Genomic DNA, 15,320 nt, shown 5'->3' on the forward strand with positions numbered 1-15,320 from the left:
CTCTTGTAACAATTATACATTTACGTGAAACGGAAACTTGTAAAAAATATTGAAATACAAGCGTTTCCATAGATACACACTTGTATTACAAGACTTGTAACGTACGAGAAATAGGCCCATAGTATGATCTCGCCTAGGTGTCCATATCCATCTGCGATTTCTAGTCTAGATTAAACAAATACGTTAAAATATTTCATGAACAAACCTTTTAACAATAAACACCTATCTCCCCTGTCCTGTCTATCTGATCTGACTGGAGTTTTCCTCTCATCTACTCGAAGGTTAGCTGGAAGAGATCCCTTATAGGGATAAGCTCGCCTTTGTACTTCCATTACTGTAATTTATTTTTGTAAAACTGTGTTGTATACAATAAACTGATTACTATTACTACTACACCTGTTTCTAGCGAAAATATTCGGCGAAGGCCTACTATCAGCGGGCGCCGTCATCGGCATATCGGTGGTGGCGGTGTTCCTCTGTCTTCTCGTATTGGACCTGCTCCTACTATGCTGGAGGAAGCAGGGCATCATAGCGAGCTGCTACTTTAGGAGAAACAAGAAGAAAACTGACAACCTTAATTCCCGGTAAGTTTGTTATTTAGGACATTGCTCATATAGGATCTGCTATTGCTATGCTTGGAAAGAACAAGTCGAAATTGATAATACGAGTATGAATTCCCGGTAAGTGCTGTATATGTATTGGTGGTGGCGTTCCTCTGCCTTCTCGTGTTGGACCTGCTCCTACTATGCTGGAGGAAGCAGGGCATCATCGCTAGCTGCTACTTTAGGAAGAACAAGAAGAAAACTGATAATATTAATTCCCGGTAAGATTGAAAATACATGCTACTGCAAGTGGCCGAGATCATCGCGAGTTTTTAAAGTATAACGAATTACATACATACTTAAAGAAATCCAGATTGATAGATCGTTTCATCCGCCAGACATTTATAAATAACAAAAATCCAGGTACTACGCCATCTATGTCAGATTGGTGTTTTGTGCTAGTCATGTATGGAATTAAATTGAATTTTAGTAAAAACGCTTTTCATAATTTCAGGGACAAGAAAGGGCTGCTAGTGACAGAAGGCGAACGTGCCGATGACCGGCCCAATAACGGTGGCCACAGAGAACTGGTGTACAACAAGACCACGGGCGTCATCACGGGGAAGCACTCCTCCGTGTAGCTTTAATATACCACCGATAACGTGCACGAACATTTTCGTTAATTGACCTTTAAGGATGACTCACGCTAGACCGGGCCGTACGACATGTCATTTTCTATGACAGCTGATCGGTGATCACGTGGTGCTTTCCATAGAAAATGAAGCTCCGTAAGTTCCGGCCCGGCCAAGGCCCGTGAGTGAGCGTGAGTCATCCTTTATACGACAGAGAGCTGAAGGTACAACAAGACCATGGGCGTCATCATGGGAAAACACTCGTCAGTGTAGCTTTAATAAACCACCGATATCGTGCACGAATAATTTTGTACGTTGACCTCTACTACAGCAGATTTTTTTTTGGAATGGATTTTAATGAGCCGGGCAGCTGGTGCTGCTCTTTGACAGACTTTACGGACTGGTGTTACAACAATTAAATACTATACATACTACAAGCCCCGTAGACAACATGCCAATCGCTAACGCTACGTAGCGAACGAAACGCAACTGTCACTGTCACAGTAATATGGAAGAGTGATAGAGAGACACAAAGCGTTTCGATGGCGAAACGCAAGCGATCGTCATCTTGGTTAGGCCGCCTGGAGTCATCACGGGGAAGCACTCCCTCAGTGTACCTTTAATAAACCACCAACCTCGTGCAGAGTTATAATTATGTCGATGTTTCCTGTGGAACAGCTGATTTAACGATTTCGAGGTTGGCATCATAGTAATAAATTGCTCACTATGATATTTAGTGACACAGTACCTCTTGTCACACATAACAGAATCAACCTGTATATTGCCGTAGCTAAATTGTATTGCCGTCGCATACTCTCGCCTTTTTGGTCGCGTGCGGCAGTAATAAAGTTTTTGCGATATACAGAGATAGGTACGAGTATGTACTGACAGGTTAAAGTTCGAAATTATTCGTGCACGGTGACCACACTTTAGCAATTAAATAGTAAATGTAATACCAAAGTTAAATAAATATTGTATACTTTTTCTTACACATTTCATACAACAAAGTGCCAATACCTATACAATATCATACACAACCATTATTTAAGTTAATTTGTGTTCTGAAGAATCACAAAACATGATTGTATGACACATTTAAGAACCAAAAGATAAAAAATAATTAAAACAAGTTTGTTGTTTTACTACGAAATCTTCTTTTATACTACATAACGTTGAAAAAAAAACTTAAATAAGTTGATTTTTGCGTTCCAATCCCCAAAAGGCAAAGGAAATAAATTGAATTCCACCGAGCCTCGTAAAATGGAAATTGGATTATCTGTAGACCACTTTACTTGCGTAAAGATTTTAACTTGACTTTGGTGTTCGTAAAAATCACTGCGATTAGAAAATATGATTTCTTCACCTTTTGACATCGCTTTACCTTTTTTAAGTGACGTGACGTGAAAGTGTTATTTTGATATTTCATTGCAGATTTCGCAGACGCATTCGTTTAAGCGCCACTTGTACCATCCCACTAACCCGGGGTTAACCGGTTAAGCCTGGAGCTATCATGGTTACCATTTGACGCCGGGTAAACAGTTTAACCGGTTAACCCCGGGTTAGTGGAATGGTGCAAGTGGCCCTAAGAGTCACGACATATAATCTCTCATTTTGATATGACTTTCTGAAATAACATTTTAATTTAGATTCGTTTTTAATTTTGTTAAAAGTACTTAAATACTTATCTTATATGTATATATTGAAAGTTTATTTGTAAGTACCTAAATCCTTAAAAAAAATAGCTAATTAATTGTTCATATTGAAATAAATTAACGTGAACATTCAATTAACATATGTATAACTAGCTGTGCCCGCGACTCCGCCCGCGTGGAATTCGGTCTGTGTCAGTAAGCGGCTAATTTCTAATCCTAATTTTTCTCCCTCTCCCCTGGAGGCGGAACTTGAAGTAAAGTTGACAGATGGATTGCTAGAGGACTGTAGTCCAGATAAAATATTTTACAATTAGGTACCACTAAATAAAACTACACTCCAAAGTCAATAGTTTTTTCGCCCTTATTCAAATTTTACACGTGACTTAAACGACAGAGTAGTGGCGGCTTAGGTACTGTATCGTCCGATATACACCTATCGGACGATACAGTACCTAAGCCGTAAAGGGGCCCACTGATTAACAGTCCGCCGGACGGTATCGGCCTGTCAGTTTTTCGGAACTGTCAAAATTTTGTTCTAACTGACAGGCCGATACCGTCCGGCGGACTGTTAATCAGTGGGCCCCTTAAGGAATACGCGCGCGAGCGAAAGCGAAGCGGCCTGCCTGGCTAGACCGCCACTCACCGTGGTCTTCATCAGACACCTGAGGAAGGCCACGTGCCCCTTGTAACCTCAATGCGTTGCGAGACTTTCGGGAATGATTCGATTTTTTTCGGGAATGCATGGTAATGCGTATAAAATGCGAGTCCCAAATCGTTTGACTCTGCAAACGACCAGTGCCGGATTAAGATATTTTGATGCCCTAGACCATAGTGCCCCCTCTCCCTAGGGTAGGTTTGCCAGATGGTCGGGATTTGGCGGGATTCTCCCGATTTTTAGCATGTATTCCCGATTCCCGACAAAGTGAACATTGTCCCGAAAAACAGCTTCACGTTATAAAACAATAATTTCATGTTCCAAACTGTCGACGAGCGAGCGAGCGACCCGCGTCGAGCGCGTAGCTAACGTAGTGTCAATAATGTAAAATATCGTTGTTTTTAATACAATTACTTTAATTTGAATGTTTTTTTTTCCCGACTTAAGTCCCAAAATCCCGAAAATTTTATATTTTTTCCCGATAATAGCGCCTTTCGATCTGGCAACCCTACCCTAGGGTCATCATGATTACATTGAATTTTTTGGTTAATTGAGTGACGTTCATTGCCGCATTACAGCTGAGAATGGAAATGAATCACATCATTTTATCACGACAATTAACAGTGCCGCAGCAGTAACGTTGCAACAGAGTACCTAATGCAACTGCAGTCGCCACCCGAATGTCACCTTAACATATGTTAGAATGTTATTGAAAACGCGAGCGAAGCGAGCGCGAAAATATTTCGATATAAAAACGCAATTTTATAGACAGTTGTACATTTTTACTTTTAGTATGGAAATCAGTCACATAATTTTATCACGAAAATTGACAGTGCTGCAGCAGTAACGTTGCAACAGAGTAATACTGCTTCAGTCGCCATAGCTTAGAAAGTGATTAAAAACGCGAGCGAAGCGAGCGCGAAAATTTTTCGATATATAAAAACGCAATTTGATAGACAGAGTTGTACATTTTTACTTTTAGTATGGAAATCAGTCACATCATTTTATCACGAAAATTGACATTGCTACAGCAGTAACGTTGTAACAGAGTAATGCTGCTGCAGTCGCCATATCTCAGAAATAGATTGTAAACGCGAGCGAAGTGAGCGCGAAATTTTTTCGATATAAATAGGCAATTTTATAGACAGTTGTACATTTTTACTTTTAGTATGGAAATCAGTCACATCATTTTATCACGAAAATTGACAGTGCTGCAGCAGCAACTTTGCAACAGAGTAATGCTGCTGCAGTCGTCATATCTTAGAAAGTTATTGAAAACGCGAGCGAAGCGAGCGCGAAAATTTTTCGATATAAAAACGCAATTTGATAGACAGTTGTACATTTTTACTTTTATTATGGAAATCAGTCACATCATTTTATCACGAAAATTGACAGTGCTGCAGCAGTAACGTTGCAACAGAGTAATGCTGCTGCAATCGCCATATATTAGAAAGTGATTAAAAACGCGAGCGAAGCGAGCGCGAAAATTTTTTGATATAAAAACGCAATTTGATAGACAGTTGTAGATTTTTACTTTTAGTATGGAAATCAGTCACATCATTTTATCACGAAAATTGACAGTGCTACAGCAGTAACGTTGCAACAGAGTAATGCTGCTGCAGTCGCCATATCTTAGAAAGTAATAGCAAACGCGAGCGAAGCGAGCGCGAAAATTTTTCTCAATAGTGGTAGTACATATTTGAAAAAAGTTTGCCCCTCCTTCCTAAGTAGCGCCATAAGATTCAGGGGCAAACTTAAGTCAATCGAGTGTTGTGGCTACCCCCCCTTTTAGGGGTTGAATTTTTATAGCCTATAACCTGGCCGGGGATTTTCTCGACAGATTAGTAAAGTTTTCATCAACATCCGTTCAGCCGTTTTCATGTGATGCGCGTTCAAATAAACAGACAAACAGATAAACAGATAAACAGACAAACAGACAAAAATTCTAAAAACTTTTGGAACGTGTTCTGTTATCGATTCTAAATATCCCCAGCCAACTTTTTTTCAAATATCTTCCATGTACAGACTTTCGACCGTCTTCAGCTTTATTATATGTATAGATAGATAGATTATAATATAATCATCTAATCTACATAATAATTAATCTACAATATGTATGGTGTTCATTCTCGTTGCTAGAAATTGTAATATAAAGATTGGCCATAGCAATCCAGCCCGGGAACGCTGCCTGCGTGATGGGCACCCTACCAAGGGCGCAAAATTCTGGTAGTTATTTTTAATTTTTTCAGGATAACAACAGTTAACCACGTCATTTTAAAAACTTCAAGCTATAAAATATGTTGTACCCGGTACACCCGGTAAGACTTCATAAACACTGTTTAACTTTATCTTTATCCACGTCACGGAAGCTGCCTGTGAAGTTTACTCACAGGCAACACGTGCCCGTGCACCAAAACACGGGCTTTAACACCATCCTGCATAATTAAGCATTTCCATCCTTGAAAAGACGTGCAGCTGCAGGAAAATAATGTCTGTTACGACTTTACAGTTCCACACGACTGGCAGAATTCAGTGTGTCAAGTGTACAAAACTATGCATAAATAAAGTCACTACCTCCTAAGTCCTGAGGTCCTTTAAAAAGAACAAATTAAAATCCAATTTTGAACTATAATGGAATAAAAGAGGGTTCCAAATTCAAAACTGCAAAAATGACTCTGAGTCTTAGGAGGTTAGATTAAAACGGAGAAGCGAAATTTCCAATTAAGGTAAGTAGATGTTAGATATTCTATTAATATAATATTCTAAATCACAAATGAAATCTTCGATCTCCTCGTAGCTTCATCAAATAATTTCTTTACATCAATGTCTCATTGAGAAAGCTGCTATCAATTTTCTCTCCCCTCATCAGATTACAATTGTAATCATATCTTTCAAATATTAGGAAATCCTAATTCCATTTCCGTATAATTAAGTACAATTACAGTCCCCGGGTTGCGGTTAAATATCCATAATTATGGATATTTAATTAACCTCAGGAACTTTGTAAGGCCGAGTTTAATCATTAAGAATTCCTGGGATTTATCGTAAAAAAATATGTATTATCGGGAATCCGTAATGAATACGGGACGACGTTGAACGCACCTGTTATTGAAAATTACACTTTGGGGGAAGGAATTAGTTAAGAGATGGTCTAAGTCACTAGTTGATGTACTTATTGTTGAATACATAATTTTAAACTAGCAATTAAAAATCCAGATTTATAAAGACGAAAAATAGTTACTAGGTTTCTTTGCGGGAAATTTGTTTTGCGAAATTTCTCGTAGGTAGAAACAGAAAGCATTTTTTTTTATAAAACAATGAACAATAATAGTATTTTATAACAAAACATACAATTTAACTCTCTTATAGGTACCTACCTAATATTGACATTATTCTAAAATCTAAATTAGAGCAGCACTATCTACAGCAGAACACAAGAAAAGCAGGTTTTAGAGATGAATGTCGATCAAATTCATTGTGACACTATTATAAATCTGCCTGATGATATTCTACCTATAATATGTTCGAATGTACATAACACTTCCATCCTTAAAAAAAACTATGTTTAAAAGGTACAGAAAGCTTTTACACAAACCAAAGCCGACAATAACCGCGAACAGAAAATTTACATAGAATATATTAGAATAGTTGAAGTTTTAATAAAACGCGCCGTGTCGCTATCGCCTGCCTGCGGGACAGAAGAGGCACCTGTACCACAGATATTAAATGTTCCCGGCTGTAATATTGAACATTTATGATTTGTGATACGTCGACGCAAAGCTGCTTATGTAAACTTGGCGGAAAGCAATCATCAGTGTCGAGACCTTAGAACATTTAGTAACTGGAGAAGCCAAGACTGTCATTTACTGTACAAAACAGTCTGCCGATTTTTGCGTGGGAGGGGACGTCAAATGTATTGCTATTACTACATGATTTGTACGTAACGTACAAATAGCCATGTCAGTCCATACAATAGTTTGCACAATTGTGCAAGGTTTTCAGCAGAGGAGTAAGCTCTTAAAGGCGACTCCGGTTATTAAATGCTCTAAGGTCGAGACACAAGATGGTTCGTGAACGCGGAAATATGTAAGTAAGTACCTACGGCTTTTATCTCTGAAGATTAAGTTTAATTGAAGTTTGTTCATCTCAATATTTGATATTAGCTGTTTTTTAGTTGTTAGCAATGCTCTGAAGTAAAATATTACATTAAAATTTGGCATGATTAACTCGTACTAACAAAGAATTACAATACCTATCATAATAAGTACTATTCTTATAGGTACTACCTACTTATATTAGGTATTTTGTTGTAGATATATCGATTTCCAAAAAAAACATACAACGATAACACGATCTAGCTAGAATTTTTCCTTGAAAAAATGGTTTTCTTTAAGTAATTGAAATTAAATGTTTTTATACAATATCCTAAAAGATGTTGTGTTAAAAATACCCACCACATCTTTAATTATTATGACTACCGTAGAGTTTCGTATCTTTGCCTGCGCTACCTATTTTCGCCTAGTTTGACATAACTTGCCATTAACAAAATGTTTCTAATGTAAGCCTTACATAAAACTGCTAAATACAAAGTATTTTTTACGGGTGTCAACATTCTTCGAACAATCTGCAGCTAACTTCACACAATTGACCTTTAGTGAGGTTTTTTCGTGACACCGACCACACGTTTTTATGAAACAGTGTTTTAACTTCAGTTTTAAACGGTGATTTGGACCCGGTAATGATAAACTTTTTACATGATCATATCCTATAACTATTTATTTTTCATATGAAACTATTATTTAATGGCTAGCTTACGTTTCGAAGTCACAATTGGATAAAACATTGGTGAGGGTACTTTGCGTCCATCTTGTTGCCAAATTTCGCCTACCTCTAGGGTTGACCATTTTTTTGTACCACATTCATTGGTGGATGACATTACTTGTTTCCAAATTTACATATTATCTTATGTTTGGTTATTTTAGTTTATGCTATATGCAAATGTTTATTTCTACTCTTACCGATGTTGAGTAGGTACCAAATAGGTATTTTTATGTCTCACTTTGTGTATATAAGGTTGATTTGATGTCAATTACGATAATAACAACAATTTTGCAACAATTATACAATTTTGTTAAAAATATTATTTTTTTTACTTATAAACCATTACTCCCCTTTATTTGGCATGTTGGTTAATTTTTGGCAGCCCTAGCTTCATTATAGAAAATGTATGAAAACAACTTCAGACTGTTACCAAACTTCGCCCACTACCCCGTTTTTTAAAAATATGCCTAGTCTGGTGTAGTTAAGGTTCAAAGTATATTAGCACATTCCAAGGAGATACGACTTAACATGTGTAAGTCACAGAAAAGTAAGTATTAGCGGCTAGGCATGCCATAGGCGAAGATTGGGAAAAATACCCAAACATCGCCTATTGCCTTTGGGGCCATTTATTACCAACTTAACCAATGAAATTCTAAGTTTTAGTGGTGTATACTGATAGTTGGGAGTACTAAAAAACATTTTTTCGTCTTAACTGATTAAAATGCTTTCAAATTTCAGAGATTTTTTGGGAAAAGTGTCAATATCCAGGCGAAGATACGAAACTCTACGGTACTTTGAGCATAATGTCTAATTGAAGGCGGTATCGTAAAATAGTTTCCGAGATATACTCGTAACACCACAGTCAGTTGTTTCTACTTTTTAAATATTACCCTTTCAAAGAGAAGAGAACTAAACTTTTACTTCTGCGGAGTTTTCCTCGTAACGGAAAATAAAACAAGTAGGTACCTAGTTGATTATTTTTTCCTCTTTTAATGTTATTACTCTGTTCCACGGCATAAATATCCGTAAACCATATAATTAAATTCGCAAGTAATAAGAATAAAAAGGAGTTATTACCGAATAGCGAGCCTGAGGTCCAAAATAAAACGAAACGTAAATCCACTAAGAAAACTGGCCATTAGTCTGATGTTGCTACTAAATCATGGGCTCTCAAACTTTCCGGGTTATAAAGTAGAGTAGTTTTTGTGGGATTTTTTTTATACGATCCTTTTTACTCCCATTTATATTTCCCGAGATAAATTCAACTAGATACCTACTTAGAATAAGAAGACCCGGAACAATTGGTATTTAATTTTGGTACTTTTAAAAGACGCCTGTAAGTAGGTACACGTGAATGGCCCGTTTTAATATAATACATATATGTAAGAATTTAATATGCTTGAGTCTCACGGTACTTTTGTAATTGCAAAAAGCTCTATACTTTGGCAACAATAAATTACTAAGATTCTTGACTTAGCAGAAGAAGTATTAAATAACTCATTTTCACATTGAATCCCGTCGAATACTTTAAGTAGCGCTGTTCAACATCAAGTGCAATCCCATTAGCGGCTCGTACCAAATATGAAACGGATATCATGATATTAGACTTTAAAAAAAAAGGCAAGTACCTAAATCTTACTCTTTACTTATTTCCTAGGTAGCTAATATATTTCGATAAATTACAATAGATAAAATTGCAGAAGATTTCATTTCTAGAACTAAACGACTAATTATAAAAGATACCTTCAGCACAAGACGTTTATTATAAAACTTCAGTAAACCAAACCCGAACATGCTGCAACGATAACGAACCTGCAATACTTTTGACCTCTCATCCGATATATCTTTAAATCTTGCTAATTTTCCTTTCATGAGAGTATTCAATATATTTTGCCGAAACTGGCTCCACCGGAAAATTTACTGAGAATAGATCTAAATACACAACTTGTATACATATGGATACAAAAAGAATCTTACATGGCAAAGATACTCGTAAAGATATTGGCTTTATTACAAATTGTTCTGCACAAAGAAGTATTTTACAATGTACTGTACAGACACAGAGCTTCAACATATATAAACACTCGCCTCTTTCGTTTTAAGACATTCAAACTCTGTTTTTAAAAATGAGACACTAGGTAAAACTTTACAACTTGGCACTTCCACTACCTCCCTAGCCAGTGCAAGTGGCATTTCCCACGGACAAACAACTATTCGGCCAATTTATAGGCTTTTACCTCCGTCAGCAGGTGTCAATAATGGCTCCCTCGACTTCGCTGTTCTTACGTTACTTTAAATTTAATGGTCCGGGGTCAGTGTGCTGCGTATTAAAGTTGGAGAAGCTTTGGTTTTTTTAAATATTATAATTACATGTAGGGGAGCGTTCTGACAAAAAATGTTCGTTCCTAGTTTTTATTACGATTAAAATAAACCTGCTGAAAATATGGTACGGTTTTAAATTAAAAAAAATGAAAGAGAATTTGGACTAAAAAAATATAGTGTTTACGAAGATATAAAACAGAATGAAGAAAAAATCAGAATCAATAGTGGTACAATGAAAGAGGTACTATTTCTAGTGGTAGAAAAAATAATAAAAACAAAGTACCCTTTCTAGTCGTACTAATCAAGGTTTAAAATATACAGGGTGGAAAGATAAGTCGGGCCCTGGAGGGAAACTACCTTAAATCCTTAAGCTGGCTCATTTTACTTAAAGGAGACATTCCTTTATTTTAACAAAACTGCATTCAAAGTATTTTTCTTTTTTTCTTCAATTTGGCTTGTCTAAAAAAATCTTGAGTACTAAATATTAGATTTTATGGATATTTTGTACGACAGGCGAGTGTAAGACCTAATGTTTCTTGAAGAAATGTTATCATTAACATTAACTGTATCGACTAGTAGGTAGAATAAAATTGCGAGTTTTTTTTTTTTTTTTAGTCCGTTCGAGTCCCGGGCGGAGCAAGCGAGTTTTAGAAATTCTTTGAATGCAGTTTTGTTTCTTTTTAAAAATAAAGGAATGTCTCCTTTAAGTAAAATGAGCCAGTTTAAGGATTTAAGGTAGTTTCCCTCCAGGGCCCGACTTATCTTTCCACACCTGTATATACGAAATAAAGGTAGACGTCCTCAGGGCCGCATCGCACGTATTGGACGCATCGCACGCAACAGATTTTAGTATTCTTTGTAAGTATAGAAAGTCACACAAGTGCGTCCACTGATCCGCACCGTGTATCGAAATCTAATTCGTAATTTTACTGTGTAGAAAAACTCTACAGAGACTGTAGAAACTCCAGAGTCGGCCTTTGTTCCCGCCTAGCCCGGTTAGTCGACAGGAAATTAAAACACTCAGGCGCACTCCATGTTTGTTCTACGGATCTACTTCAGTCAAACCGTACTTGAAGAACTTGCTAAACCAATAGTTTTGAAAAAAAAACATTATCTACACACACTCAAGCATTTGCCATTTTGCTTTTCTTTGCACACAAAACTTGGTAGTCAAACCAATCGTAGAGTTCCGTAGAGATCGCTGAAATTATATAAAGTAAAATGACAACTGTTTAAAATCATTGTGTAATTGACAAATTTTTTCGTAAAAAATAACAAGGAATATAACCGTAAAATAAAACCATAACTGCAATTCAATAACAACTTGTATTTTATTTCAGGACTTTTACAACAAAATAAAAACACTACGAAAACTTATAAATAAAAAATTTGCCCTAAATCGTGGTCTGTAGGTAGGGTGCCCAGAAGGCTGGCCGCATTGCCCCGCTGGATAGCAATGCTGATCCTTTGGGCAAAATATTGGCCAGCCCTCTGGTCACCGGAGGCCTCTATGAGGCGCTTTGACAGCTCCTCATAGAGGCGACGCGCGCTAGGACCCCACGGCCCCAGGGTTTCCACTCCAAACGCCGCAAATATGTAGCTACTACCTAGTGTGACATATTTGCGGCGTTTGAGGCTTTCGGCCGAGGATGCGGCCGCACCAGCGCCAACTTTGGTGCTTGGAATATGGGGTAGCGTCCCAGACAAGTGGCCGTCCCATACTCCAAGGCACCAGCGTCATTCCGTCAGGCCTCTTGCCATCGACCCTGGCCAGACCGTTGGGCTCGAGGACTGCCGGTATCTTGGCACTGACAAGGGCCCTTCGAATGACGTCGTTGAGGCTGGCGTGGCGGGGGATCCTTCCAGCGCTACGGCTGCATGAGAGGCCGTGGTGGCCCAGATTATCAACCATATCTCCGCATTGGCACCGGTGGGGCATGTTTGTTGGTGCCCCTAGTCTGAGACATGTGGCCAAACGGAATGTTGTGTTATCCAAAAATGTGCCAACAGTTGTGGATGGTAATGTCTGTAACCACAGACCCGACTCCCATTCCGCAGTGGCAAGAAGACGAGCTCGATCTGTCGGACTATGTGCCGAATCTAGGAGACGGTTCCTAGTTAGACGGCAGAGAGGCTCGTCCCACTGCCTCTGCGAACATGGGTTGATAGGCGGGTCTGTGTTAGGACATGTTAACTGCCATACGTTCTTGGCCTCGGTACAGTGCGAAGCCTCCAGGACGCCAAGGGAAGGGGCTAAAATTTTCCCGATAAGGTTTTGAGCACCGTGTACCGAAGCCAAGAAAGCGGGTAACGCCACGCTGGAAATTTTGCGGATGCCCAGGCCGCCCAACCTAATGGGTAGGCTAGCCTGGGTCCATGTTCTTTCGCCAAAAGAAATGTTGAAAATGGTGGTGAGGGTTTCTAAAACTAAGTTGTCCAAGTTTGATAACAAAGAAGGGTGTTTCCAAAGGTGTGATCCGCGGAGAATGTATGTGAATTTTGGGACGAATAGACAATGTTTTATGATACAATACGCCGAATGTATATTAATTTTGATCAGACGATGTGAGGATGCCTTAAAATTTTGAATTTTTGTATCTATAAAATTTTCGAAAGATTGGTCCAAGATGGGACAACCAAGGAGGTGAAGCGTTTCTTTTTTAATAATTTTGATTCCAGGAGCTAGTTGTTCAAACTGTTCTATTGTTCGTTCCTTGTTTGGGCAAGATTCTGTAACAAAGAGTTCGCATTTTGAAAAGTTAAGGGATAAGCCAATAATACTGAGGTCTGTTTTTAATTTTTCCAAATCACCGAGAACTGAAAACGTTTCACCACCAAGGGTTCCGTCATCAAGGTACCATAAATTCAATTTTGACTTTAGGTTTTTAATTATGGGATGGATGGCGAGGCTGAAAATTGCTGGGCCGAGCGGGTCGCCTTGTTGACATCCTACGGATGAAGCCAAGAGGTTAGATTGATATAACAATTTAGAAGGGGAACTATAACACTGCCAAAGAAAATTATAGGTAGCCGGAATTTTATCTTTGATTTGGGTCAACAAGGCGCCCCTGTCTACTGAATTGAATGCGTTGGAGACATCCACCTTCAGAAGAACCTCTCCTGCTTGATGTTCGATATAGGTTCGCACAGCGTGCACAGCGGCTTCGCAGCCGCTCTTGGAACCGAAACCAAGCTGCACAGGCTGTAATTCTGAGCTAAGTTCCTTGAGGATGGAGTGACAAGCAATTTTTGCAGTGAGACGGCGCAAGGTAGTACCAACTGCAATGGGCCGAATACCGCCGTCCTTTTTGGTTAAGGCGCATAGGTTGGCTCCGTACAGAACGCCTGTAATCTCTAGAGGGACTTGACCAGCCAGCATGATATTTACAAGGGCCGTCAAGTCCTTCAAGAGACTTTCCTTGGTGTCACCACAGCCACAGTACAGGAGGTCTTTGAGGTGTTGTGGTGACAAACCGTCGAGGCCTCCTGCGGAACCATTAGGAAACGACATTATGGCTGCGAAAACATCATCGGTGGATGCACGCAGACTGGGGTCGTTGGGTTGCGGGGGATCAGGAAGATGAAGGTTCGGGTCTGAGGGTGGATGTTTAGCAAGTAAGGCTGCGAGGGTATCCGAATTGGCCGGGGCCACTGCATCGTCAGAAAACAAAAGGCGGGCGGCACCTTTGATGTCACCATCGGAGATTTTGCATTCTACTTTTTTGAATATATTATCGCTCGAGCGCTTAGAACCATCACCGGCGGGATAATTTGAAAAATCACAGCTGCAATTATCTTTAATAATTTTCGTGAGTGACTTGGTATTCTGATCCGGTTTTATGTGCAACACTCTAGAGGTGAACGTTAGTAAATTTTCCCAGCTGTGAATGGAATTTTTTGAGACTATTGGTTTGATTGTTTCACTTAGAAATTTGGCGACGGACACGCGCGCACCGCGCGGTATGCGCTTTAGGACCGGGCGGGTGTTTTTTAGGTCGCTTAGTATTTTCCAGAAAGGTACATTTGAGTTAGATGACTGGGAATCGGGACTGGCTACGGCGTTAGGTTGAAATTGTGTAGAAGGTGTGGGCTGGCTGAGGCCTTGTTTATGTTTTTTGCCGATGTGAATATTTAGGCCTCTAGGGCCTTTAAAAAAGCTCGGTTCTATGCATTCAGGGCAACGAACAAGGTTCTCTGGCAATGCAGTGGGTGGAGTAGGGCAAGATAGGCTTGAAAGGGGCATCAACAAAGGACTGGTTTTAAAAGTGAATAATTAAACTACTTACAAATAAACTTAATAATAAAACTAACAGTACTTATAACAAAATGCTTAAAAGTGTAAAGGATAAAAATAATTATAAAGACGATAGGTGTCCTGGCGCGAGCCCCAGCTCAGCGGGTAAGGACACTGGGGGGCTTCCTCTCTCTATGTGCAGGACTTCCTTGTGGCTGTACGTCTTAGATACTCCTGATAATCCATTGGTTAGCGCAGTGCGAGCAATTACTTATGGGATTCACAGAATACACTGTTTGCACAAACAAAACTAGGGTGTAGTAAGGTTTACATAAATAAATGATTGAAAACACTCAACAATCATTACAATTCGTATTATTTTGTTGTGATTTTGGCTCTGACGTCTGTCATTTTGAACCAAATCCGCTGCGTCTTCGTTGCGACGAATTTTAATGGATATAA

The 15,320-nt window shown here is 38.9% G+C and overlaps 2 protein-coding genes across 4 annotated transcripts in view; one reads left to right on the top strand and one right to left on the bottom strand.

Annotated features, from left to right (window-relative positions):
• The window catches only part of LOC134797103 (fasciclin-2-like), a 67,300-nt gene extending 64,997 nt beyond the window's left edge, over positions 1 to 2,303 (top strand). Inside the window, exons 15-16 of one of the 2 annotated variants that reach the window (XM_063769332.1) lie at positions 407 to 584; positions 1,057 to 2,303. In XM_063769332.1, the coding sequence (XP_063625402.1) occupies positions 407 to 584; positions 1,057 to 1,183 (305 nt within the window). In that variant the 3' untranslated portion in view covers positions 1,184 to 2,303. Of the gene's footprint in view, positions 1 to 406; positions 824 to 1,056 lie in introns of those variants that run through there. The other variant, XM_063769331.1, reaches the window with a different exon arrangement.
• The window catches only part of LOC134797105 (probable cytochrome P450 301a1, mitochondrial), a 308,099-nt gene that overhangs the window by 166,958 nt on the left and 125,821 nt on the right, over positions 1 to 15,320 (bottom strand). The window lies entirely within an intron of this gene.

This window comes from Cydia splendana, chromosome 14 (assembly GCF_910591565.1).
Source record: "Cydia splendana chromosome 14, ilCydSple1.2, whole genome shotgun sequence".
Classification (NCBI taxonomy): Eukaryota; Metazoa; Arthropoda; class Insecta; order Lepidoptera; family Tortricidae; genus Cydia; species Cydia splendana.